Here is a 25,128-nt window from a genome sequence, read left to right as displayed (position 1 = left end):
ATTAAAACAGAGAAACATTCAGATCCGGACTCTTTCGGGACCGGCTGAAAGCAGAATGGAGAGTTATGTCGAAAGGAAAAGTGTCAAAGAGATGAAAGCAGCAAGTCATGTCTTTGAATGAAAACTCAAACTACATCAGTGAGATTATGCTTCTTTTAATGGAAGGGAGCCTTTCCTGGAGACCAGCGGGTGTGTGAGACGTTTGGGTTATGACAGTCTGTTAACTTGACTGTCAGACACGAGAAAGTCTGATGATCCTCTATTATAGGGATGATGCATAACAAAGACCCTCAAATGAACTTTGACAGCACGTCTGCATCTTCCTGAGCTGCAACACTAAATAAAAATGTAGCAATGTGTAAATTCTGACATTTCAGCTAAACCAAAACATTGGACTTTTCTTTTCTAATGAATACTTGGGACATTTGGTTTTCACTATAGAACTTTTCAGCAAATTGACGTTAAAGTTGTGGGACCGTGTACTCAGGATCAAACTTTTCTTTTTGCTGATTGGCTCTCTCTTAAGTTTGGCTCATTATTTGACCTTTCTGGACTTAAATGTCCCGCTGGAATTTAAATACACATAATATATTCAGTCATTGGTCATTTGAATTCAGTTAAAGGAGTAAAACAGAAACTACCAGACTTTTAATTTAGGAGAAAAAAAAAACACTTCACAGTCCTGGACGGGGCACTAGACCGGCACAAGACAAATCCAGTCTGTTTTACAGAATAAAAGCTTCTCCACATCAGATGCAAAGTCACTTTTAACCGAGACCAACTGGTGATACATTGTCTGTGGTTAAAGTGGAACTCGTGACTAGCTAAATTAGCCGCTGTAATGTGTCTGGAAAGCAAACATGATGAGGCCGGCGTAGAAAAAAAACAGAAGCGAATGCTGCACTTCTGTTTGACTTTTGTGACAAGTTCTAACCATCCACATGGTTCTGGAAATAACTGTGCTTCCTCTTGTGAGCACTGCACTCAATATTTTCTGTGAATGGCCAACTCACGGCCCTCTTTCACTCCAACATGAGCGCCTCCTTTCACGCTCCGCCCTAAAGCTGGGAAGGGGTCAAAAGTCAGACTTTTTTTTAGAAGTAACGTTCACTGTGGTGCGAGTGTCACACTCGCACAAACCCAAGGACTGGAGGTTTATGAGATGAGATTTCTCTGTCTAATTACAATGTAAGCTCAAATAGGTAATAATAGGCAATTAAAACTTCAGAACATATGACCATAAGTTTACATTTTAAAAGGGCAGAGAGTGAAACATCTGATTCAATATATTTTTGTGTCATAAAATAAAAGCAAATGTTTTTTTTTACTATGCAAAACAACACACCTGCTAATCTGCTTTAAACAAAGGATTAATTAATGTACAGCACAAATCACTTAAAGGGCCAAAACCATGCAAAATGTACTTTTTGCGCTCATGTATTTCCGAGTATTTTCTGAATCCGCTCTCTGAGCACCAGCCCCTCCCAATCCAGGAAAGCGAGCGGGTTTTCACATTGTGACTTAGACCAGCCCCCTCAGTTAGCACAGCCCCTTCCAGGAAGAGTCTGTGCTGCCAGCACCGCCTGCAGGCTAACACACAAACCCACTTTCCTCCACAGAGAAAACAGTCGCTGGTCTCTAATAGTGGCCGGGCTCCTTTAAGACACCCACCCCCCCAAGGCCGTGCACAGTCGTGCAGACGCTGGGCATCTCTGCTATTTCTATTGTGAGCCAGTGTAGCAACGGCCAAAAAACGCTCATTCAGTTCAGCATTTAAATTTCGGGCGGTGGCATACACCAAAGAACATCCAGGGGCCTGTTGCACAAAAGTAGAATTAAGACATCCGGGATGACTGACTGAGCTGAGCTCAATGAATCCAAAACATGTGTGTCCAGGCTTAATCGGTTGCACAAAGATCAAGCCAGGATGAGCAGACACGGATTCATCAAGCCAGGTGTAACCAATCCTGGATAGGTGCGCGCTCACGGCTCACTCAAACAGACCCCGCCGAAGATCACAGATAAACTGATTTACCATGGCAACTAGAGCCGCGTACCTTTCCCCGTCGGAAGCACAAATCCTCATGGAGGCATACGAGGAGGTAAAAGATATAATTAAGAAGAAAGGCAACAAGATTTTTTAAATTAAATTACCAGCCAATTAATTTTATGAAAATGTAAGTTGTCATTTCAACCAGAAAATGTTATGTTTGTAAATCTTACGTGAATAAAAGTTACTAATTTCAATCATGTTGATCCAATATGATACCGTTAAATTGGATACATTAGTAATCGCAAGGAATTGTGGGATTCCATTTTCTTTGTCTATCTGGGCAGATTGGGGTCTAAGTGTGAGTTTTTGTCCATGGGTTTTATTGTCTAGCTGTTTTACTCTGTTTTAACTAGTGATTTAAACTGATATGTTTATTTCTTTTCTGCACCATGAGTTAGAGTGTGGGAGAGGATGATGACCAAACCCCTTGTGCGGTAAACTGTTCATGTAACTTAAAACAGAATTTGCGTTACTTGAGCTCCTGTCTTGTGATGTGGGACATTACTGCGTATTTAATGTCTTTGATGTGAAAATTAAAAGACCCATTGGTTGAAACTTTGGAAAACTTTATCAATGTCAGATGTATAAATAAAATTAAAGCAAAAAATTAAGTTATATCAACATAAATTGTGTTAGGTAGTCATACAAATTTAAGTTGAATAAACTTAATTTAATGATGTGTGACCAATTGGAGTGATTCAATTTAGTTGGATCAACTTTTATCCTTTGAGAGTGAGCAACAATATTAATTTAAAGTTGGGTCCAACTGCAGTATTTAGATTGAATCAACTTAAATTTATTAGTTTGAACCTAAGTACATTGAGTAGGACCAATATGATTCATTTTTGTTCAAGTAACGCTGTCTAATCATGTGGAAATCATTTCCATAATTTTTTATGTTCATTCAAAGTGAACGTTTTTTGAGTGTAGTTTACCTGCTTTGTTTTGTCCTTATTCAATAAAGGAACATAATGTTACACATTGTGTTTTCATATTTTAATGGAATGTGTATTATTTTATATGACAGAGTACTAGGGCCCACTAAGGAAAAAAGGATAAAGTCATAAATTTATGAGGCTGGTTCTTTCTGCAGAAAAGCAACATATTCTTTTTACAGTTTTGATAGTTATGAAAATGTGATACTTCATATTCTGGCACATCAGCATGTCTTCGTTTATGAAACCATACTGAAGGACAATTTCACGAAATGCCCCACATCTGTCATTTTAACAACTGTCCTCCTTTAAAACAACTGGTTACAATATTATGACTTGTCTTTTTTTCCCTCTGTAGCCCTAATATTCTATCATTTTACATATAGCCTTATAGTCTATGGGAAACTGTAAATTATCTAATGATAGCAACATCATCTAAAACTCATTATTTATTCAAAATGATTGAAATTAATGATCACAAACGTTTAAATAATGACAGCGGGTCTAGTTACATGTGATAACAATGTATACTGAGCAGTGAAATAACTATTGGTTTCCATTTGTGGCGACTGCTGACTGACATTAGGGATGAGATTAAATAGATCCTGGAATTTAGCCTGGTCTGGAGCAGGCTAGCTCCACAGAATAAATCTCCATGGTAATTTATACCATAACATATCCTCCTGCCCCCTATCCAGCTTTAGTGCAACCGGATTGGGGATCAATTGAGCCAGGATCACCAAGATATCCTGGCTTAATCCCTTATCCTACTTTTGTGCAACAGGCCCATGCTGAGGAAAATGCACGACATTCTGGGGTGGATCCCAAACGTTTCGGAGAATGGCGCGAGCAGATGGATGGCACTGAGAGGACAGCTGCAGAATAAAGGTTTCCTGGTGGGGGTGCAAAAAATTTAGAAAGAACTGGTTTGGATGTGGATTATTGAGCGAAGACAGGAAGGTGCGCGTGTCTCTATGAAAATGATCCGCATGAAAGCAAAAGAGGTCGAAGACTCAAAGAGAAATGAAACGTTCACAGCCAATGCTAATCAGAACATAATACAATGATCTCATCATTTTTATAAATCGTGGAACATTCAACTGGTGTTTGATGTTTGTGACCAAAATGAACCGATCACCTTCCCGTCTGATGGAATAAACACAGAGGCTACTAAAGGCAGATAGATATACGATATGCACATCAATCTTTGCAAAAGTTCGGATGTTGTTTGTTTTCGTGGGTGAAACGCAGACACACTGCTGATATGACGTCGTGAAATGGCCGGCCTCCACAAAAGGTGAAAGGCGGAGCCTCGATAATCGAGTCGTCTTACTTCCAAGTAAGAAAAGAGTTCGCGAAAAGAACTCGTACTTCATAAATAATGTGTTTTTCAGTGTGCCAAAGGTAATTTATGTGGATCTAGTTTACAATGAATGAATGAATGAATGAATGAATGAAAAATAATTTACTCTGACCGGCTTAAGAATAGCAGGATATAGGCCCTTTAATTATTATTAACAATTGTTTCATTGAAATTGTCAATTTCCCATAGAATCTGCAGACCTGTTTTGAAGGGGGTGTTTGACATACGCCTCGGGGCTCACCAGCTCCTGCCCCACCTCCTCAGATCCATCTTCTTCAGGAGGGGGGGAACTTGGACTGTTTTCCTGAAAAACCAGACAAATCACCAGAGAACAAGCGTTTATCAGAAAAGACGCAAATATTTGTCTTTTTTTTTTTGAAGTGTCACTTTTTAGCTTATCTTTTCACCATCTAATAAAACAAACTAACCTAAAACGGTGACAAACAACTATGGCCATGAATATATACAAAATATAGTTGGAACAGACTGTAAAAAATGGAATAAAAGAAACATAAGCCCCTATGCTAAAGATTTAGACAACTTAAGTTGTCTAAAAAAACACCTTAACATTTAATGTAAATTGTTTAAAAGGTAGTTTCCTAAATGCGAAATCTTTTTAGTTTGCCTTTGGTGACAACAGTTACGAAATTACATATGTATATATAACTTTTAATGCGTTTAATTTTAGCTAACGTGTTAAGCTAACGACCCGTTTTTGTAAAGTGGCGTGAAAATGGAAACTAAAAGTAACCGGGAAAAGAAAATTAATTTTATTTAATTATATGGTTTTATTTCTATAACAGTCACAGCAGCATCGTTGAAATATAGGCGAAAAAACACATGCTTGACAAATATATTCCTCGAACTTTTTTTTTTTTTTTCAGGAACTCAACGAGTCAGTGTCCTGATGATAACGTTAACGGTTTCAACCGGTTTGAACAGCAACTTCATTAAATCGTGTCACACCTACACACGAAACCGTATTTTAGCTAAAAACCTCTCGGGCACTTTCTAAAGCAAACGGTGAGTTGGTCAGGTTTGCTGTCGAGCCAGGAGGCAGGGGTTCATAGAAGAAGCGTTCAGGTCGTGGCACACAAGTCGTTTGAAAGTAGTTAAACAGCATGTGTGGAATTAATAAAAAAAACAACTAAAGTTAAGGCAATAGTTATTAGAATGGTACATAATTGTTAGGTTATTTTTCAAAGTGGTAATACTTCAGGAAGAGTTTCCATATGTTTGGAAATGTTCTGTACATGGAGTACTCACCGGTTCGGCGGTCGCCATCTTACAAATCTCTGTTTGGAAAGCTCCGCTGATTGGTCCGATTGCACAACGTGACCCCGCCGTGCACGCATGCGCTTAGTGTCGGTGCTGACTCCACCCCTCGGGAAGGCAGCTGGCATGGCGACCACCGAGGCCAGAAGGGAGTGTGAAACAGAGGACTGCAGCAAGGATGCCAAACTTCAGTGCCCCACGTGTATCAAGCTCGGCATTCAAGGCTCCTATTTCTGTTCGCAGGTACCGCTGTTGTGCTTTGACTTTTCCCGCTGTAAACGTCAGCAGTTGTCATGCACCGGGCCCTTTAGCCTCAAGAGGTTGCTAACTGTCAAGCTAGAAATGTGTGCTCTCCTAATGGAAGCACCCGCATGACAAACGTTATCGAAATTATCTTGTCTGTGCTGTAACTGTATGCTATAAAGGCAGGTGAATTTGGGAAATTCTTATGTGTGAATAAAACCCGACAGAAAACCTTTTAGACAATTGGTGTGTTAGCTGCAGTTAGTTATAACGCACTTTCAGAGTAAAAGTCTCACGGGGTCACCAACCCTGTTCCTCGTGGGCTACCACCCTGCTTCAGTAATTACTGCTCACCTGGATCAGGTGTGTTCAGACAATCAGAAACTGGGCTGATTCAATCCAGCTAATCAGCATCTACTGAAGCAGGGTTGGCTGTAAAACAAGCAGGGCAGCTAACGAGGGTTGAGGGTTGCTGACCCCCCTGCTCTAGTCTAGAGTGTCTTTTTCCCGCAAAATGATGGACTGAGGGTGCAAAACTGTTCCTGTTCAATTTTTGAAGTCTGCTGTTCTATCATTCATTGACTATTTTTTTTAAGTGTCAGTACTTCTATGGTGGTGTTAGCAGAGTAAATGATGTGCAATCCAACGTCTCTGATGCTATTTTATGCTAGTGTTCTTTAAGTGCATGTTTATTTTAGTAAAGGAACCACTATTTTAAATATTTAGGATCTAATTGCATAAACTTTAGATTTTTAAAAAGGTACAAGTATGACTTTGTTTAAGTTCCCACTTTGCAATGCGTTTTGATGTGGGAAATCGTAACAGATTTTTGTTTTTCCTCTTTAAAGTTCATATTTGGAGCCTTTAAACAGCTCATTTGGATCCCATTTATGTTCTTTATAATTGTTGGTAAATGAAAGTGACCTTGCCTTCTCAGTTTACACATCAGTAAATTTATTTAATTATTTAAATTGTTATTTATGATGTGTACTTTTACTTCCACTTTCTATTATTACTATTTTATTCTTACTCATTGGTACTTTGTTTTTGTTGTTTTTCTAACTGAATTTCCCTCCGGGGATCAATAAAATCCTATCTTATCTCTTATCTTATCTTAGTAAAGTGTACTACTAAAACATTAACAATATTCCTAATTTTCCCTTTCCAGGAATGTTTCAAGGGGAGCTGGGCATCTCACAAGTTGCTTCACAAAAAAGCAAGTATGTATTGATAAAAGGTTACAAAATTTTATGAAACGTTTGTCAAGTTCAAATATAACTAAAATGTTGCACAATTTAGTGGGTGACCAGTAGCTTACATCATTGTCTCGATAGTCTTTTGGAGTTTGTGACTTTACACAACCTGATGTTTCAGTTGTTGGATGCCATAGTTTTAGGAGTCCTGCTTATGTCAAGTCTCTTTTTAGGGGTAGAATCTAGATAACTGGGGGTCAAACAGTCAGCAGTTTTTTGCCTCTTATTGGCAAAACAATCCTAACCAGATAATCGACATCAAGCATGGACATCTAATACAAAACCAGCAAGACAATGCCACTCAAAGACTGGATATATAGAAAATCGTGTTCATTTAGTAAAACTTTACCTGACTACATGAAGCTCCCAATATTATAACCTTGCCTGCACAGGCTGGTAACCCTTTACTGTTGTCATTCTTTCGACAACCATAACTCTTAAAATGGTTACACAATTAATGTAATTCCAATGAATTTTATGAGGAAAAAAAATGTTTTCACAATCCACATAAAGTGGAGGACAAAACTGTTGGTACCCCTCAGTTAAAGAGAGTCCACAATGCTCACTGAAATGACTTGAAACATTCAAAAGTAACAATTAAAATTTATTGAAAATTAAAGAGTCAAAATCAGCCATTACTTTTGAGTTGTTGATTAACAGAATTACTTAAAAAAACAAACCAATTAAATAGGGCTGGACAACAATGATGGTACCTGTTGAATAAAGGAGGCACTAAATTCCTCGGACTGGGACTTTTACATTTGCACAACCTTTTGAGGCAATCAATACAATTAAACGGTCTCTGTATTTGTCAATGAACCTTCTGCAGCTGTCCACAGGTATTTTGGCCCACTCATGAGCAAACAGCTCCAGTTGTCTCAGGTTTGACGGGTGTCTTCTCCAAATGGCATCTTTCAGCTCCTTCCATAGATGTTCAATGGGATTCAGATCTGGGCTCATAGAAGGCCATTTCAGAATAGTCCAACGCTTTTCTCTGAGCCATTCTTGGTTTTTTTTGGCTGTGTGTTGTGGATCGTTGTCCTGTTGAAAGACCCATGACCTGCGACTGAAACCAAGCTTTCTGACACTAGGCAGCACATTTCTATCCAGAATGCCTTGATGATCTGGAGATTTGATTTGACCTTCACAACTTCAATTTTCAATTCAATTCAATTTTATTTGTATAGCCCAAAATCACAACAACAGTCGTCTCGATGGGCTTCGAAGTAAAACATGAACTCAAATGGATCACGAATACAAAGAGTTCAAAAGGAAAATACTAAAAATGAACTAACAAACTGACTAAGCTATACCGGCATCCCTGCCCTTAGACCCCCCTTCGCGGTAAGGAAAAACTCCCAAAAAAACCGGATTCCGGAAAAAACGAAGAAACCTCAGGGGTGCCCACATGAAGGAGGGATCCTCCCCCAGGACGGACAGGCGATTTACCAGAAATCTTAGAGAAGAATTAACTTATCTAAATCTACAACTACATATATAAAGTCCAGCAGACGAGCTTCATCCAGCTGTGGTTGGGGGGACAGTCAGGGGCGCGAGTCGAGCCTGAGACAGGATCCACAGCCAGGTGTAGGAGCAAGAGCAGAGACGAGGTACTCGGTCAGGTACAGAGCAGAGACGAGCCAGAGATGAGCCAGAGGCAGGATCCACAGCCAGGTGTAGGAGCAGGAGCGAAGGCGAGGTAGACGGTCAGCAACTGGAGCACGGATGAGCCAACTGGAGTCTGGAAGCACTCCCACTCCCCAGGAGGGGAGACGAAAAGAGGGACAATACATGAATCGCACTGCACCAAACAGAAGCATGGAGAACTAAATGATGAATAATGATCAAGAATGGAGAAGAGAGGAAGGGTAGAAGTAGATGAGAAAAGAGGACAGAACCCCAGTGCACCATAGTTACCCCAGCTTCAACTTCTAGCAGCCTTTTAAAACAAATATTTACTATTAAGTTTAATTTAAACAAATTAACATTAAGTTAAATAATCTCTGAATACTAACTAGTCTGACAATAAGCCTGTCCAAAGAGGAATGTTTTCAGTCTAACTTTGAAGACCCCCTTTCAAGACCCCCTGTGCCAGATGCAGCAAAGCAGCCCCAAAACAGAACTGAGCCTCCTCCATGTTTCACAGTAGGGACAGTGTTCTTTTCGTTGTATTCTTCATTTTTGAGTCTATGAATATAGAGCTGATGTGCCTTGTCAAAAAGCTCCAGTTTTGTCTCATCTGTCCAAAGGACATTTTCCCAGAAGCTTTGTGGCTTGTCAACATGAGTTTTTGCAAATTCCAGTCTGGCTTTTTTATGATTTCCTTTCAACAGTGGTGTCCTCCTTGGTCGTCTCCCATGAAGTTCACTCTGGCTCAAACAACGACAAATGGTGTGATCTGACACTGATGTACCTTGATCTAGGAGTTCACCTTTAATGTCTTTGGAGGTTGTTCTGGGCTCTTTGGATACAATTCCAACTATCCGTCTCCTCAATTTGTCATCAATGTTCCTCTTCCTCTTCGTCCAGGGAGGTTGGCTACTGTCCCGTGGGTCTTAAACTTCTGAATAATATGTGCCACTGTCTTCACAGGAACTTCAAGCTGCTTAGAGATGGTTTTATAGCCTTTACCTTTACGATGTTTGTCTATAAATTTGTTTCTAATGTCCTGGGACAATTCTCTCCTTCGCTTTCTGTTTTCCATGTTCAGTGTGGTTCACACCTTTTCACCAAACAGCAACGTGACCATTTGTCTCCCTTTAAATAGTCAGACTGATTATGGGTTTGAAAAAAGCTGTGATGTCAAATGAAGGACCCCCTGGGCAATTAGTTCTCAGTCTTTTATGAAGGTACCATCATTTTTGTCCAGCCCTATTTCATTTTTTTTTTAATAATTCTGTTAATCAACAACTCAAAAGTAATGGCTGATTTTGATTATTTCATTTTCAATAAATTTTAATTTATTGTTACTTTTGAACGTTTCAAGTTATTTCAGTGAGCATTGTGGACTTTCTTTAACTGAGGGGTACCAACAATTTTGGCCACCACTGTACATCCACTGAGATGGAAGTTTTTCTGTAGCATAATTACAAATAAATATCAATTCCAGAAATGCTTTTTCATTTTCAAAATGAAGCTGCATTTTTTGACTCAAAATTAAAAGTAAAAATCAATCCACCAAACCGCTTTTCTTTTTCTTCAACACTGCTCATTCTGTCACTTCATTAAAATGATAATGAAAATGGTTTTTGACATTTCATTTTCAAAAAGATCTCTTGTAGATGTGTAGCAAATTTCAATAAGAAATATCGAATTTGACAATTAAAATGGATAAACAGAAATGCTTTTTCATTTTCACAAAGTAACAGTATTTCCCTCCTGGAAATAATGTATGCAACACTTTTCGCACGGTGGATGTGAAAACAAATCCTCTCTTTGCCATTTCGCATTAATATGTCATAGAATGTGTGACGTTAAAGTAGAAAATGAAAAAGCTTTTTGAAGGATTGATTTTTAATTTTATTATTGAGTCGGTTGATGTAGTTACATTTGAAAATGAAAAAGCATTTGTTAATCCAATTTTATTGTCAAATTAGATTTATTTTTAATTATGCCACAGAAACAGTTGTGTCATGTAGAAAAGTGGCTTTGTGGCATTACACAACACTTAACGTGGCGCATATAGGTGCAAAGCTGATATGAAAAGCTGCGTTTCCCCATAATAATAATGGATTGGATTTATCTGCGCTTTTCAAGACACCCAAAGCGCTTACATTGTGTCCATTATTCATTCACTCCTCATTCATACTTGGTGACGGTAAGATACGGTTGTAGCCACAGCTGCCCTGGGGCAGACTGACAGAGGTGTGGCTGCCATTTCGCGCCTATGGCCCCTCTGACCATCACCGGGATCATTCATGCACATTCACACACCAGTGGAGCCACACTGGAGGCAAGGAGGGTGAAGTGTCTTGCCCAAGGACACAACGACATTTTTGGCTGGTGGGAGCGGGGATTGAACCGCCAACCCTTCGATCATTGGACGACCCGCTCAACCACCTGAGCCACTGTCACCCAATGTCAGAAATGATTGACGGCGTAAACGGTCAAAGAGTTATATGTCAAAGAGGGTGTTATTTGATGATCTCCATGCTGAAGACCTGGCCTTGACATTTACTCTGAATTCTTGTAAATGATCTTGCTATTATGCATCATAGGAAGCATCACTGCTGACTCTCTTTAATTGGATTTCCCCACATGCTTAGTCCATTTATGGTACCCATAACCTAATCGTTGTTTAATCCATTTATACCTGCAGTATTCTATTTACATGGGAGCACTGATGGATCCTTGTTGCTAAACGTCTTAAAAATGGATTGATAATGTTTTTTCTGACCAATGCTTAGTGAAAATTGTCTAATTAAGCTCATTCTTAACCCTGTTTAGCTGCATGTTCGATGAAGACCACCAACTGCAAGATGCTTGTAAAGTTGACTTTTTTTCTTATAGAAAGCTGGTGAATGCAGACTAAAGTACATGTTAGGGCTGAGAGTTTCTAATGCAGTAGTCCCTCGTTTATCACAAGTTACCTTCTAAAAATAGCCTGTGATAGGTGAAAGAGTAGTCAACTCTATTTTTTCCAATTACTCTAGATGTTTTCTGTAAGACTGTAAAACCCTCCACTACACACACTGCTCAGACTGACATGAACATTTTCACACTTCTCTAAGGTTTGAACCTTCAAAGTTCAAACCTTTATATAAAAAAAAGTCCATTACATTGAAGGTTCATGTAACATTTGGCAAACTGAACGCATTCTGTAATGGAGAAGTGGCACGGAAGTGATTGATTGACGATGCGCTGCAGTCAATCAGGAGACAGAATGCACTGTTTAAAAAAAACATGCAAAAACTACAAGGCTGTAAAGGTTGAAATGGGGTATAGCAAAGGACCACTGTATAGACTTCTTGTCACATTTTGGTGCAGGATCTTTTAATCATTCCGAGTTTTGTGTTTACAGAAGAAGAAAAGAACCAAATCGAAGCCAACAACTGTGTAGAGAAGGACATTAACACAGACCCATGGCCCGGCTATCGCTACACAGGAAAGCTACGCCCTTATTACCCTCTGGTAAGTTTATATATTTATATGTATGTATTCTTTTTCTATAATTTCACCAATATGTTAAATGTAGTGTCTTCTCCTGTTGGTGTCCAGACTCCCATGAGGCTTGTACCAAGTGGAATCCAGAGGCCTGACTATGCCGATCATCCCAGAGGTAACTTCCTTCTGCTGGTTAAACTGGTTACCATTCTGCTAAGAAAGCTTGCACAGTCTTGAAAAGTTGTTTGTGAGAATATATTTAGCGACACTTTTGGATTAATGTTTCCAACAAATTTATGGAGCCTAATTAATAAAGTAGTAATTACATCTAAAAGAATCAATGGCCTTTACCTGATGCCATCATTCGATTTATTTCTTGATCTGACTTTATGCTGAAAAAGTTTTCAAGTTTTTCATTGAAGGAGAGTTTTAATGAAATTCTGACTTTATATTGTGCAATAATTGAGTTTGCAGGGTATTGGAGGGTGTCTTCAGTGGGATCTAATGAGTGCGGTGAGGCTTTTCCCAGTCACATTAGGGGTGTAATGTGTGACCAGGCTGGAAGGTGTGAGATCACTGTGACCCTGTCTTCGCTTCAGTTTCTTGTGTGTGTTGTTGCTTCTCATAATGACTCCACTGCAGACGAGCATTTAAATGAGTTGATTTATCGACGTTTGTTGACCCCAGGTATACCTGGAAAATTGCACAGTGAGATATGCTCGAGCGGAAATTGAAACCACTGCAACGGAACAGGATGTAACTAATGACTTAGACTCAATAAGCTACTAGTTTGCATTGAGAGCTGTAACCTGTTGCCATCCTGCTGCGGACAGGAGAATGAGCTCAGCCAAGCCTGAGTTGAGTTCGTTTTGCATGAATGGGCAGTGGAGCTGATGGTGTTGATTCAAAAACTACAGCCAGACTGATACCGCAGTTACCCGCATTCAGCAGTTTAAGGACCCACTCCAATGAAAATAGTGTTTTTTTTACAAGTTCTTGTGGCAATTTCTAATGATGGAAGGCTATAATAAGATCATTTTATTCAAATCATTGCAAATCAAGTGCAAACAAAAAATGTTGATTTAAAAAAAAAAAAAAAAAAGTAACATTTTGATGTGGAAAAAAGCTCCATTCTGATGCATCCACTTGTAGACGACTTGATCCATGTACGCCTTTTGTTTCCTCGTCCGAGCTGCCATGTGGTTCAAACCTGTTTGGCTGGATGCCTCCAATATTGCTACCGTAATCATTTTTGTTGAACCAGTAATGTTAGGTCGGGGGTGTGAGGGGCTGTAAGCCAATAGGAGATCAACAGAGAGGAAGGGGGGCGTGCTTGCTCTGCAGCAACAGCCTCAACACAGAGGTACATTTCTAATGAACTACTGCCTCTCTGTAGAAACAACACAGATTTTTTGATTTTTGCCTTTAAACGACGCAATCATAATTAAAAGACCACGGGAGACGGTTTCACTACAGGAAATCATCAAAAGATGATCAGTGAGACTTTACCATGAAGATCTGTAGGAGTTTTGCTCTTCCCCTTTATTGAATCACTTTAAGTAGCATTTACTTGCACATGCATGTCATGGGGGAGGAGGAGGAGGAGGAGGATCTATCATCTTACCAATTATATTTGACGAGGCCTGAAGAGACAGGAGCTAAAATGAGCCATGTGTGTCGTGTTCTTCTTATAGACTCGCAAAGAAAAGAGAATTCAGGAAGAAAAATATGAGCCTTTTTTTAAAAGTACAAACTTGGCTAAATTCGATTTCTTGACATTTTTACAGTTATCAGGATTGGATATTACAGCAAAGGGCCTGAATTACATAACTTTTTAATTTTATTTTTTCAGCGGAATCAGGTTTAGTCATTTTTGGGAATTTTTTTATTCTGAAACTTTTTCTGTCTGGATGTGAAACTTTTACAGCTTCTGCTGTAAAGTAAGGCAGACTGAGAGGACCACCCACCAGGTCACGCCTGCATGTGCGTCTGCAGGGGATTGCAACTGTCAGTTTCAATCAGCGGGGCCGTCGGTTTGTCGATTGGTCGGCCAGTTTGTCATTTTTGTGTCGTTGGAGAAAAAGAGTAAGATCTGCAATTTATGAACGGTAGGGCTGCACATTATGAGGAAAACTCACGATATGCGATATTGGTAATTAATATTGCGATAACGATATAAATTGAGGTATATAAACAAATAGAAAAAAAAACGAAAACATAATTTCCATTTCACTGCAACAGTTTAAAAAGTATACTCCAAATGACCCTTGTCGACGTAGGAGGCAAACATCAAACATAAAAGGGCTCATCTCATTGATCAAAAACGTAAACGGGTCCTTCTGATTGGTTAAATGCATAAAGGGATTTATTTCATTTGTTCAATATTTCAAGCTGCCATGAGTTTGTTTTAGCACATTTAAGGTAATCATTTATTGCGATTTTTGCCGTCTTTTGCGGTATGCATATTGCACAGCTTGATTTCGCGATAACGATAAATTTGCGGTATATTGTGCAGGCCTAATGAACGGCCAAAATAAGTCAATGAGGCGCTGCAACCACAGACCTTGTAATTTGAAAAGTCCTCCACAAAGCTGAGTTTGTGGCATTTGTAGTCAGAGATCAAGCTACAGCTAACGGAAGCCAAGGGACAGCTAGTGACCCTCTACTGGCTTTGAGGGGAAGTGAAAAGAGGAAACCTATGAGGAAACGCATGCAATTCATGGACTGTTGGTAAAAAAAAATCTCATTCAGCAAAAGTTAGAATTGGCAGGTCATGTTTTTTTTAAATACTAACGATGGCCAAGAGAACTGCAGTCAGTGCTTCTGTAGTAATTGCTATTCTTTGCTAGCTATTAAATGGGCTGACGAACCAAAGTTTGTTTGGTGTGATCAAAGCATGAGGTTCAACATGACCATTGGATCCCAACCCGGAGCTGGTTCAGTCTAAGAGTTTGGTAAAATCTTAAGGAAATGTCTTCCCGCTAGCAGAGAATGTCACAACTGCTCTTATGGCTGGATATTAAGCAAAAAATGGCTGTCACAAAGTATCAAGGTCGTAGCACGCTGCGTGAGCCAGAAAATGTTCGTGCACATTTCTTTTTACGGGCACGCTGCAGTTGTGAACACCTAAACAATACCTAGGGGCATGTAAGGGTGAGGTTGGTGAAACACAGGTGTGATGTGTGGATATTCCATTATTTTCCTACCCCTCTGAACACTGCGCAAGGAGCCCGGGAGTGCTGTTCACGTGAGAAGTGTGTGCTCCTTGTTTGCTTCTTGTGTGCAGTCTGACTGTTTGAATTTAGGAAATTAACTAGAGTGTAATTTGTGATACGCAAATGCGTATCATCTGCCCACTCTGTACATGTAGCGTTAATGCGCTGTTGGTAAGGGACCAGTACGCGCAACATACTGAGGACTGGGGATGGGCTGATATAATTTTGTCCAGCCAACACTGATAACCGATATGTCCATTGCCCCGTGGCCGGTAGCCGATATCTGCAGATACCAATACTTGAGTGACTACAGTAACAGAAAATGTAGATTTCCTTTTTGTTTCTTTATTAAAAAATGCGCAACTTTTCTTTTACTGGGCGATCACATTGTACTTGACCTTTTAAACTTACAGCAAAGGATCTCAAAGGAACAAGCATCTCATTAAAACCTTAATATAAATATATCTGAAAGCATTCGAGCCATTTATTCAATATTAGACATTACTGTAAACTATAAGCTCCCCATTGCCAGAGATCTATTAGGAACAACATGTATCCCTATCGAAAATAACATTTATCTGTAAACAGTCAATTACTGACTGTGGATGTGTAAATATAAGCATCAAAATCTATAAGGAGCAGGTATACAATTAAAAAATAGTGTTTCTGAAAAACAGACAGAAGTACTTTATAGTATTTATAATATTCTATAATATTTTTTTAAATATTGGACCAATTCCGATAAAGTAAAGTTATGCAAATATCGGCTGATACCGATACTATCACCGATATATCACCCATCCCTACTAACGACTACAAAGATTTTTCTGAGATGCATCAGAGCGTAAGCTCAGAGATTTTTGTACTCACCCTGTAGACTCTGCTGCCAGGAGGGGGGCTGTATTTGACTTGTACACAAATTGTTCTGGTGTCTGTGTTGCTAGGCAACGGCTCATATTCATCCAACAATCATTTTCTTGACTTGGTGAATTATAGATCAGTGAATTGTTTATGAAGCCTCTGCTTTGACCGACACTTGTTTGTATTCTCTGCTTGGCGAGAATCTCCGGCCCTGGTTGAATAAATAGTTGGATAACACGTTTGCTGTTTTATGGCTGAGCCGCCTGACGGCTCTGAAACCTGTGCTTCCTTGTTCTCCACACAGCCGTGGCAGTTCTGCTGTGTTCTGACGAGACGGCAGTGTGAGTTTTGTTAGCTTTCAGGTTCTAAAGCTGTAGTGTAGTCCCTGCAGGAGCTGCTAGTTATTCATAGAACCAGAAAACTGGGAAGGGCTTTTATGATCGCTCTGTTTTGGATTTAAGCATCAAATCTGTAAAAAAAAAAAAAAAAGCAGACTTTTGTTCTGTTTTTGGATTAAGGAAGATCCTTTAAAAAAACAAACACTTATTTTTTATTTTTTAAAACTATAAATATTTTAGTGTAAAAAACATAAGTGTAAACAAATTCTGATTGATTTTAATTTCAACAAACTTTTTATTAATCCAATCAATTTTCTTTCAAAATTAAAACAAGGATTCACTAAAGCTTTAAACCACTGAATTCACATAAAAATAAACGCTTTGATAAATTTGTAAAAAGCAAAAGCAATCTTTTTATGGGGACAGCTTTAGTTCGGAATACGCAGCATTTGACAGCCAGTGAAACGTGTAGGGAACTCCACGGCTCATTATCTTCAGTTTGAGACTGCAGTGCACCAGCCGGAGTCACTTATGAAGCTGCTGGCCTCAAGTGGCAGGCGGGAGAGCTGCCACTCTCATGGATATTCAGACAGCCTAATGAGACGGAGCCAAGGCTAGGAAGAAACTATTTAAAGACCCGAGAAGGAAAGCGATTTCTGATTTTATATATATGTAAATAACTACAGAACAGTCTTGAGGGGTTGTTAAAAAAAATCAAGTTAAAAGCAACAAAAAAAGCAAATAAAAAGTTTTAAATGATTGAAAATGTGTTACAAAAATCCAATAAATCACTGCTGCTTATAGTGAGAAATGTAACATCCAACTGTTCAGACTCACTTTGGAACGCATCAAACGTGCTTCCTTACCCACTCTGCTGAAAACCCAGTTCTTAACATGTTCTGGCGGCATTTTTCTGATGATGGAAGACAAATAAAATTGCAATTCTGAGTATTTCTTAATTTATTGTGAATCAGGACCGGACAAAAAAAATTGTATTTGTGATGTAGCTCTCTGCTCCGCCCCCATCTGGCTCAAAAGTCAACGTTTGGATAGCTCCAAAAATGCTCGCTATTTTTGTTGTACCGCTAATGTAAAGTTGGGAGGGTGAGGGGCTGTACGCTAGCAGGAAAGAGTGTAAACATTAAGCTCTCAGTAATGGTGAAGGGAAGGGGGAACGGGGTTGCTCCACGCCATCAGTTCCTCCCACACCTCAGAGTTGAATTTCGAATGAATTGCTGCCGCTTTGCAGAACCTAAAAACTGCTTAATCAAAAGCTCAAAAGATGATCGGACTTTATTTGAGAGGAGATTTGAGAGATGCTGACGGTCACATGGGGCAGCATTGGTGGCTCGACTCATCATCATCATCATCATCATCTGTCCCTGTGGGGCAGCAAGAGACGCCTGTCCCACAAGGTCATATTTCACATTTAATCCAAAGCTTTCTAGACTTTTTTGCTGTAGATGCCATGCTTTTTCTAGAGATGCAGGTGCTTTCTAGGAATTGTTTCTTGTCCTCAACTTTAATCCACTTTTTGGGTCTTTAAAGCTTCCAGGAGTCTGACTTCACAGAAGGTAAACCCTAAAGCTGCCGTGAATAGATCTTATTTTTTATGGCTCTAGTTTCAGTGTAGCAAAGTGAAGAGGGAAAAAAAGCCAACGCTTGGTGGTTTTTAGAGCAGCACATGATTTATTCAACCGTTACTTGTGATAGAAAAGAGAAATCGATCTGGAGAATGTAAATCCAGCTCTGCCTATCAGAAAATTGATTGACTGACAGCAGCTGCTGCTTCAAGGTCCTGCTTCAAAGAGCTCTTCAGCTTAGCCGAGGTTTGATCTGTGAGTGATGCCGGCTGCCTGTCCTTGTTTCCGGCCCGTAGGGATGTCCGAGTCCGAGCAGTTCTTGAAGGGGACGTCGCAGATCAAGATCCTCTCTCCAGAGGACATTGAAGGCATGAGAGTCGTGTGCAAGGTGACAAACTCTCCTTCTTTGCTCAGCCCCTCTGTTTAGAGATTTTTAACGTGGGTTTCTTTTGCAGCTGGCCCGAGAAGTGCTGGAAATTGCAGCCTTGATGGTAAAACCAGGAGTCACAACAGAAGAAATCGATCATGCCGTGCATTTGGTATGTAGACCCCCTCAAACAGGCCAAGTGGAGCACACACAGGAGAAGCAGTAAACCTCCAGTATTATATTATATCACAAAGCTCGCACATCCATCCTTATTAGTACACCTCAGCACAAACAGGAGGGTTCAGATCACATCCAACTTCCCAACTCTTTTGGTCCCATTGATCAAATTCACTAGAAGTCTTCAAAATGAATCCATCAGGTTTCCTCAACAAAACACACAAGAGTCCTCTAATACCAATCCATGAGTGCATTGACTGTTGGAAGAAACTCTCCTTTGCCTGTCTGGGTTTAGCTTTTTAGGATACAGGTTAGAGTTGGGGAAGATAAATACTAGTTTCCAGTGGCAATCTCTCCATCAAGAGATGGATTCAACTTTGAATTTTAGTCTTTTACACCAGAGCTTTAGCTCCAGTTTGATGTTCTTTGAACTAGCATAACTTCAACTATAGACGCGAATAACGGAATTCCAACGGATTCCGAAGCAGAAAAAAAGCAGCTTTGCTCTGAAATGCAACACATTACAGAAGTAAAATGTTGACATAATCAACGTACATAAGGCGATTCAGACTGAAAGAAACCCATTGGAAGTAGGTTGTTTGTGTGAACAATGGAAGAGTTATGGTAGTTTGAAGAATGTGTTATTTGCTGCTGCTGGTGACACCTCTGGTGTTGAGGTTAAAATGTTGTTATTCATTCAACACAAATGCTTTTATGAAAGACAATACAAGCTAAAAAAAAAAAGAGCCAACAGTTTCCAAAGAAGAACATTAGGACCTGATTATGAGTGGATTTGGTTCGATTTTTATTTTATTATTATTTTTTTTAAGGATTGAAATATAATTGAATACTGCAAGAAAAAAATTTCAAAACACAGATGTAATCAAACAGACTGTGACATCAACGAATACATTAATTGGAATACAAAGAGTAAATGAACAAATGGTGGAATCATGCCATTTTTTTCAAAAGTGTCATTTTTCATAATCATAGTAATCTCATAGGTTAGATTAATTAAATATATTGATTACCAACTAAAGTCAAGTAGAGTTTGATTTGTGTCTTGAGAGGGGGAGGAAGTGAATTTAGATGATCCCACCCCATCGAGTTATTTTTTTTATATATATTTTTGCATAGTTTTTATAATCCGGTACTTATTTGATCAAGTGCAGATTATTTGTCAAATTACAATGGAGTGCTTATTGAATAATCTCAGAAAATATTGTTACATCATGTCTGTAAGCTTGAATACAAAATCACAGTTCCAGCAGCAGATATATTTACTAACTGATTGGTAAAAGTGGAGGAAGTGAAGTTGGGCTGGTTGTTGGTGCTTTGTCTCAAAGTTCTGGAGACTTAAGGATTGTTTTGTGCATTAGCACCTTCTTTGGATCACTCCGTCAATTTGTTGTGGCAGGAAATCTGCTGATGATGAAGAACATCTGTTGGAGTTGCAGCGTGTAAACAATCTGCCGTGTGGTGATTTCTCGCATCGCTCCGTGTTTGTAGATGCAGTCAGTCCCATTCTTCCTCCCGTGTTGTGTTTAAATTTCTCATTTCATGCCGCAGGTGTCTGGCGCGTGTGCTCACATTATACATAAATACGGCTCTGCTCGTTCCATTATCTGTCTCCATAAACAACATGCTGTGTGTGTTCAGGCCTGCACAGCGAGGAACTGCTACCCTTCACCTCTCAACTACTACAACTTCCCCAAATCGTCCTGCACGTCGGTCAATGAAGTCATCTGTCACGGCATCCCAGACAGAAGGTCCCTGCAGGAAGGAGACATCCTCAACGGTTCGTGCATCACAGTTTTATCTGACGCGCCCAAACAAGCCCAGCTTTGATCTTCCTCTCAAACTAGAAACTGCTTTAGCTTCTGAAATGTCAAAGTCAAGTCCTTGGAAGTGTCGTGCTGCTATTTTATCAACGAGAGCTGAAGAGGGATTTGATTCCCGAGTGGCGAGTATTGGTGGCAGCGTTCTGAAACGGTGTCGGCAGGAGTTTGGCCGATTCTAGCTGGTTTTTATGAATGTGTCTACTGTGACGTCCACCGCTCCCCTCGGAGCCTGTGATAGAGCACTTTCCACCAACGGCTCTCTGGCTGTGTGTTCCTACAAGACGAATAGTTTCATTAACCTTTCCCAGTGCAGAATCTGAATATTTCCTCTGTAGTGGTGAGTCTCTCTGCAGACGCGGCGTTCTCATCTGCAGTTCATGTACAACATTTTGCTTTTTCAAATATTGTTAACCCAACATTTTTCCTCTAACACAATGAGCCTGCATATTTATTCCCTCTTCACTTACACAGTGGACATCACCGTCTATCATAATGGTTTCCACGGCGACCTCAATGAAACCTTCTTTGTGGGGGAGGTAGATGAAGGAGCGAAGAAGCTGGTCCAGACGACGTATGAATGCCTTATGCAAGCCATCGACTCCGGTAGGCTCTGGAGAGATTTCCCTTCCTTAATCTCACTTAGTTTATTTTTTCAAATGCATCGTTTTGGAAGCAACATGAGGGAATAAAAAGGTGTGCACCTGTTTAGTCTTTAAAGCCTAAATTTGTGGGGAAAAAGCATCTGTGTGTGTGATTGTGTGCGTGTGTGTGGTTAGATATGTTAACATGTATCACCATATTCTGGTCTTAAACCCTATTTCACTTGCTGAGAACTAAATAAACTCCTACTAAAACCAAGAGCTGGAGAAAAAGTCCGTCCAGAAATCTCAGGAAATGTTGTTTCGCTGTTTCTAAAATTACACAGACAAAACAAAAAGTCATGTTTGGTAGGTTTCACAGACGAGAGGGTTTTTTTTTTCAAAATAAAGTAAGATGGTGTTTTAGTGAATGCCATATTCAAAACGTAGAGCATTTTCTCGGTAAGATCGTCTGAATTTATTTACAGAAACGAGAGGATTTCTTTTTAAAACCGTATTTTGATTATTTCATTCCAGAGCAGAGTGTGAGTAAGGATAACTTTCACTGTCATTGAAGAAAAGGTTTGAAAAAACCAAATTGGTTTTGTTTCATACTGGAGGATGACCATAGACAACAGTTACATAATGTAATCACAATATTTTGTGTTAATGTTATAAAAACTCTTTCACTTCCTTTATTAGTGGGGTTATAATTTTTGGAACCCACTGAAGACGTCAGGTCAGCCTGAAGGGTTGAGAGTTCAAAAATAAAGCTGGAAGATGATTTTATTCAAAAAAACATTTACAGCCGTTTGGTCATAAAATTGTCAATAAACACAATTTTTTCTTCTTGCCTCTTTTCATGCTTGCTGTTATTGCAAAATTAATCTACCATGTTTTATTCTGAAATGACTTGAAAGAAGTTTGACTTCCTTTAAATTAGACTATCAGGCCAGATAAGAGCTTATTTGAAATGGATGTGAATTTGTGGGGATGAAAACTCTGATTTTCACAGTAAAAGCACATCTTTTTGTTCATATCCACATTCATAAGACATGGGAATAGCTCATGTAATATAAGGGAGTTGTGGTATGTTTGTGTTTTTGCATGTTTTTTTAGATGAAAGGGGAAAATAAAACCATTTTATAAAACTACTGGGCGAAGCTTTTGAGGAAAATTAAGTAACATCAACAAAAAACCTTTTTGAAAATATTCAAGAACTGGTGATCTGCTCTTTACGTTAAAACGGGTGAATGTAATTCCAGAAGAAAGTGACGCTGGGAGGTAAATGAAGGCTTTGTCGTCTGTCCTGATCTCCTCAGTGAAGCCCGGCGTTCGCTACAGAGAGTTGGGGAACGTCATTCAAAAGCACGCCCAGGCTAACGGCTTCTCCGTGGTCCGGAGCTACTGCGGCCATGGCATCCACAGACTCTTTCACACCGCCCCCAATGTGCCACACTATGCCAGTGAGTGGCCACGCAGCTGCCAGCATCCAAAGGCTTCTCTCTTCCTGCTCTGTGGGGCATTAATGCTGCTGCTTTCATTGAACAGAAAACAAAGCAGTCGGAGTCATGAAGCCGGGTCACGTGTTCACCATCGAGCCCATGATTTGTGAAGGTGAGTTTGAAAGATACGGCATGTAGTAGGGGATGTCCCGATCATCTTGTTTTGGCTCTTTTCCAATTCAGTCATTTGATTTGAAGTATCTGCCGACACCAAGTCCTGATCCCATACGTTTGTAACACATTTTTAAAATGAACAGATCCTGATTTTTACTTTATTAAACTTATTTTATCATTTAACTCTCCTTTCTGAGAAGTAGCTTAAACAATTGAGAAAAAATGGTTCACTATTAGCTACTAAAAATGGGGAATAATGAGTCATGTGAAAAGGTTTGGTGACTGTAGCTTTAATATCTTTAGAACTGTTCAACATTTTTAATCACATGTGATTCATTCTTACCATAAATTCCTGAAAATGAAGGAAAATCGTTGTAGCATGAATAAGCCATTTGTTAAAAAATGATTAGATTGGTTTAAAAGGATTACAATGGTTATAAAAAAAACTAGCTTTTTTCTTTTGAAATGCCTTTTTAGGTCATTGTTTGAGTTAAACAAACCAATAGAGACACTTGCTGTCAGTTGTATAGTTTAATAAGAGTTTTTGAGCCCAGAATCTGTTAAAATCTTGCTAAATTTACCGAACTGTTTTTGTGCGCCTCCTGCTCAAACTAGTGCCGTATTCTGTCGCGCTTTACAGCAATAAGACTGTGATCTGCTCACGGTATACACACCTCTACTTAAGTGTTTATCTGTGATTAAAAGCTTGAAATGTATAGCGTTGATCAAAATAATGAGAATAAAGAAAATATCCGATTCCTGGTTGGGACACAACATCTAATTCTGATCCAATCTGAAATCACGTAATGGGGCCTGATTTCCAATCACGTGATCAGACTTGGACATCCGTGGCGTATACTTCCTTTTGTAAACCTACTAGAGATTAAAATATATATATTGGTCAGCAATTAGAATAAAAGCAGTTGGAAACCTTAAAACTGTTATGAGACTTTAAAACAAATTGGGATTTTTCCCGCTGGTTGTAGAAACAATGCAAAACTACCTTTTGAAGGGATGTTTTCAATTCTTGTAAAGTAAAAAGAGGTTTAATTGATGCTGTGCTGAACGTCTCAGGTGGCTGGCAGGATGAGACATGGCCTGACGGCTGGACGGCGGTGACCAGAGACGGGAAGAGGTCGGCTCAGTTCGAGCACACCCTGCTGGTGACGGAGACCGGCTGTGAGATCCTCACTCGCCGCCTGGAGGAAAACGGACGCGCTCATTTCCTGAGCCAAATGTAGGCTGGACTGGCACGCACCGACTGGACTCTACCAGACAGACCCAGCGCGCACACACACACAAACACACACACTCAATCCAAAATCAAGAGGCACCACTCCAAGAGCTCAGCACGACTGAAGCTCACACGAATTAAATGTTGGTTCCTCAACCTAAACAAAAAGTACTTGAATGTGTCTGTATCCAATGTGGATGACCTTATTAGTGAGATCTGTATATCCTCTGAGGGAAATGGAAGAGTATTTATAACATTTGCTTTTACTTCACGAGCAGACGCCTGACATCAGGTCTGCGTTCACCTCTGGCTCCTGTGATCCAGAGATTTTACTAGCTGCCTAGCTGATGTTTGTTGTTGTTCTGAGCTCAGGGCAAATTCAACTAGTGCAGCACTCTTTGTTTCTTTTCTTTTCAGCCTCGACTAACCTTCATCAATTCCACCATGATGGAGACAAAGAATCAGCAATACTCAAAACAGGAAGAAACAGCCTACAAGGCTTAAAACCCGCCAACCTAGTTCAAGAATATTAATTCAAGAATTGCTGGTGTGAAAAAAACAAAACAGGAAGTTTATTTTCCAGCTCAGTGGAAGAAAATGCTGGCAGATGAAACAAAGTATTTTCACCAGCGCCTTTAAGTATTAACAGCTACCGCATGTCTCATTCAGATTTGACATGAGAACTGCGTGGTTTAGGTGTTATAACCTGGATTACCAAGCTTTAGACACGCACAGTCTGCTGTCTCTGCAGGCCTTTTCTGGCTGTTGCTATATACTGGACCCATGCAGCGGTTCGCACAGTTGCCGCTTCTCCTTTCTGTTGCACACTTCAGCAATGGTTGCTAAGAGAGTCAAAGCAACCTGAGTGTTTCCAAAGCCCTGGTGTAGCAAACCCAGCCTTAACGGGAATCTCACAATTAAAGCTTTCTGAGTGTCCACACCCCCCCTCCCCAACACACACACCATGAAGTTTTCAGTTGTTTGATTCTTTTGCTGCACGCAGCGCTGTTTCCACACTTTCAGAGAGCCAATGTGATCGGTTCACCGCCATCTCTGTATCTCTAAAGGAGTAATAAATGACTCTTCAGTA

At 39.7% G+C, this 25,128-nt stretch overlaps 2 protein-coding genes across 3 annotated transcripts in view; one reads left to right on the top strand and one right to left on the bottom strand.

The window, feature by feature from the left end:
* The window catches only part of eif4eb (eukaryotic translation initiation factor 4eb), an 11,705-nt gene extending 5,952 nt beyond the window's left edge, over positions 1 to 5,753 (bottom strand). The window contains exons 1-2 of the mRNA XM_023951250.2: positions 5,618 to 5,753; positions 4,552 to 4,655 (exon numbers count right to left, since the gene is read on the bottom strand). Of these exons, the coding sequence (XP_023807018.1) occupies positions 4,552 to 4,655; positions 5,618 to 5,635 (122 nt within the window). The 5' untranslated portion in view covers positions 5,636 to 5,753. The remainder of the gene's footprint in view (positions 1 to 4,551; positions 4,656 to 5,617) is intronic.
* On the top strand, positions 5,705 to 25,128 carry metap1 (methionyl aminopeptidase 1). Of its 2 annotated transcripts, XM_004082655.3 has the most exons (12): positions 5,705 to 5,869; positions 7,038 to 7,089; positions 12,143 to 12,252; positions 12,340 to 12,400; positions 18,519 to 18,610; positions 18,678 to 18,761; positions 20,426 to 20,564; positions 21,079 to 21,210; positions 22,508 to 22,651; positions 22,737 to 22,802; positions 23,879 to 24,041; positions 24,456 to 25,128. In XM_004082655.3, the coding sequence occupies exons 1-12, from the start codon at positions 5,705 to 5,707 to the stop codon at positions 24,463 to 24,465; spliced, it is 1,218 nt and encodes a 405-aa protein (XP_004082703.2). In that variant the 3' UTR covers positions 24,466 to 25,128. The 2 variants fall into 2 exon arrangements, with proteins under 2 accessions (XP_004082703.2, XP_020569440.1); XM_020713781.2 differs by lacking the exon at positions 24,456 to 25,128 and having other exon boundaries at positions 23,879 to 24,206.

The sequence above is a fragment of the Oryzias latipes genome, chromosome 22 (assembly GCF_053564925.1).
Source record: "Oryzias latipes strain Hd-rR chromosome 22, Olatipes_Hd-rR_3.1".
Lineage (NCBI taxonomy): Eukaryota > Metazoa > Chordata > Actinopteri > Beloniformes > Adrianichthyidae > Oryzias > Oryzias latipes.
Note: the sequence above shows the minus strand (reverse complement) of the source record. Positions and strands in the feature narration are given on the sequence as shown.

Bases quoted from the DNA above. Each gene is read 5' to 3' on its own strand.
- metap1 (XM_004082655.3), top strand. From the start codon at position 5,705: ATGCGCTTAGTGTCGGTGCTGACTCCACCCCTCGGGAAGGCAGCTGGC. The intron at 7,090-12,142 runs GTATGTATTGAT...TTGTGTTTACAG, and splicing joins GTTGCTTCACAAAAAAGCAA to AAGAAGAAAAGAACCAAATC. The intron at 22,803-23,878 runs GTGAGTTTGAAA...TGAACGTCTCAG, and splicing joins CGAGCCCATGATTTGTGAAG to GTGGCTGGCAGGATGAGACA.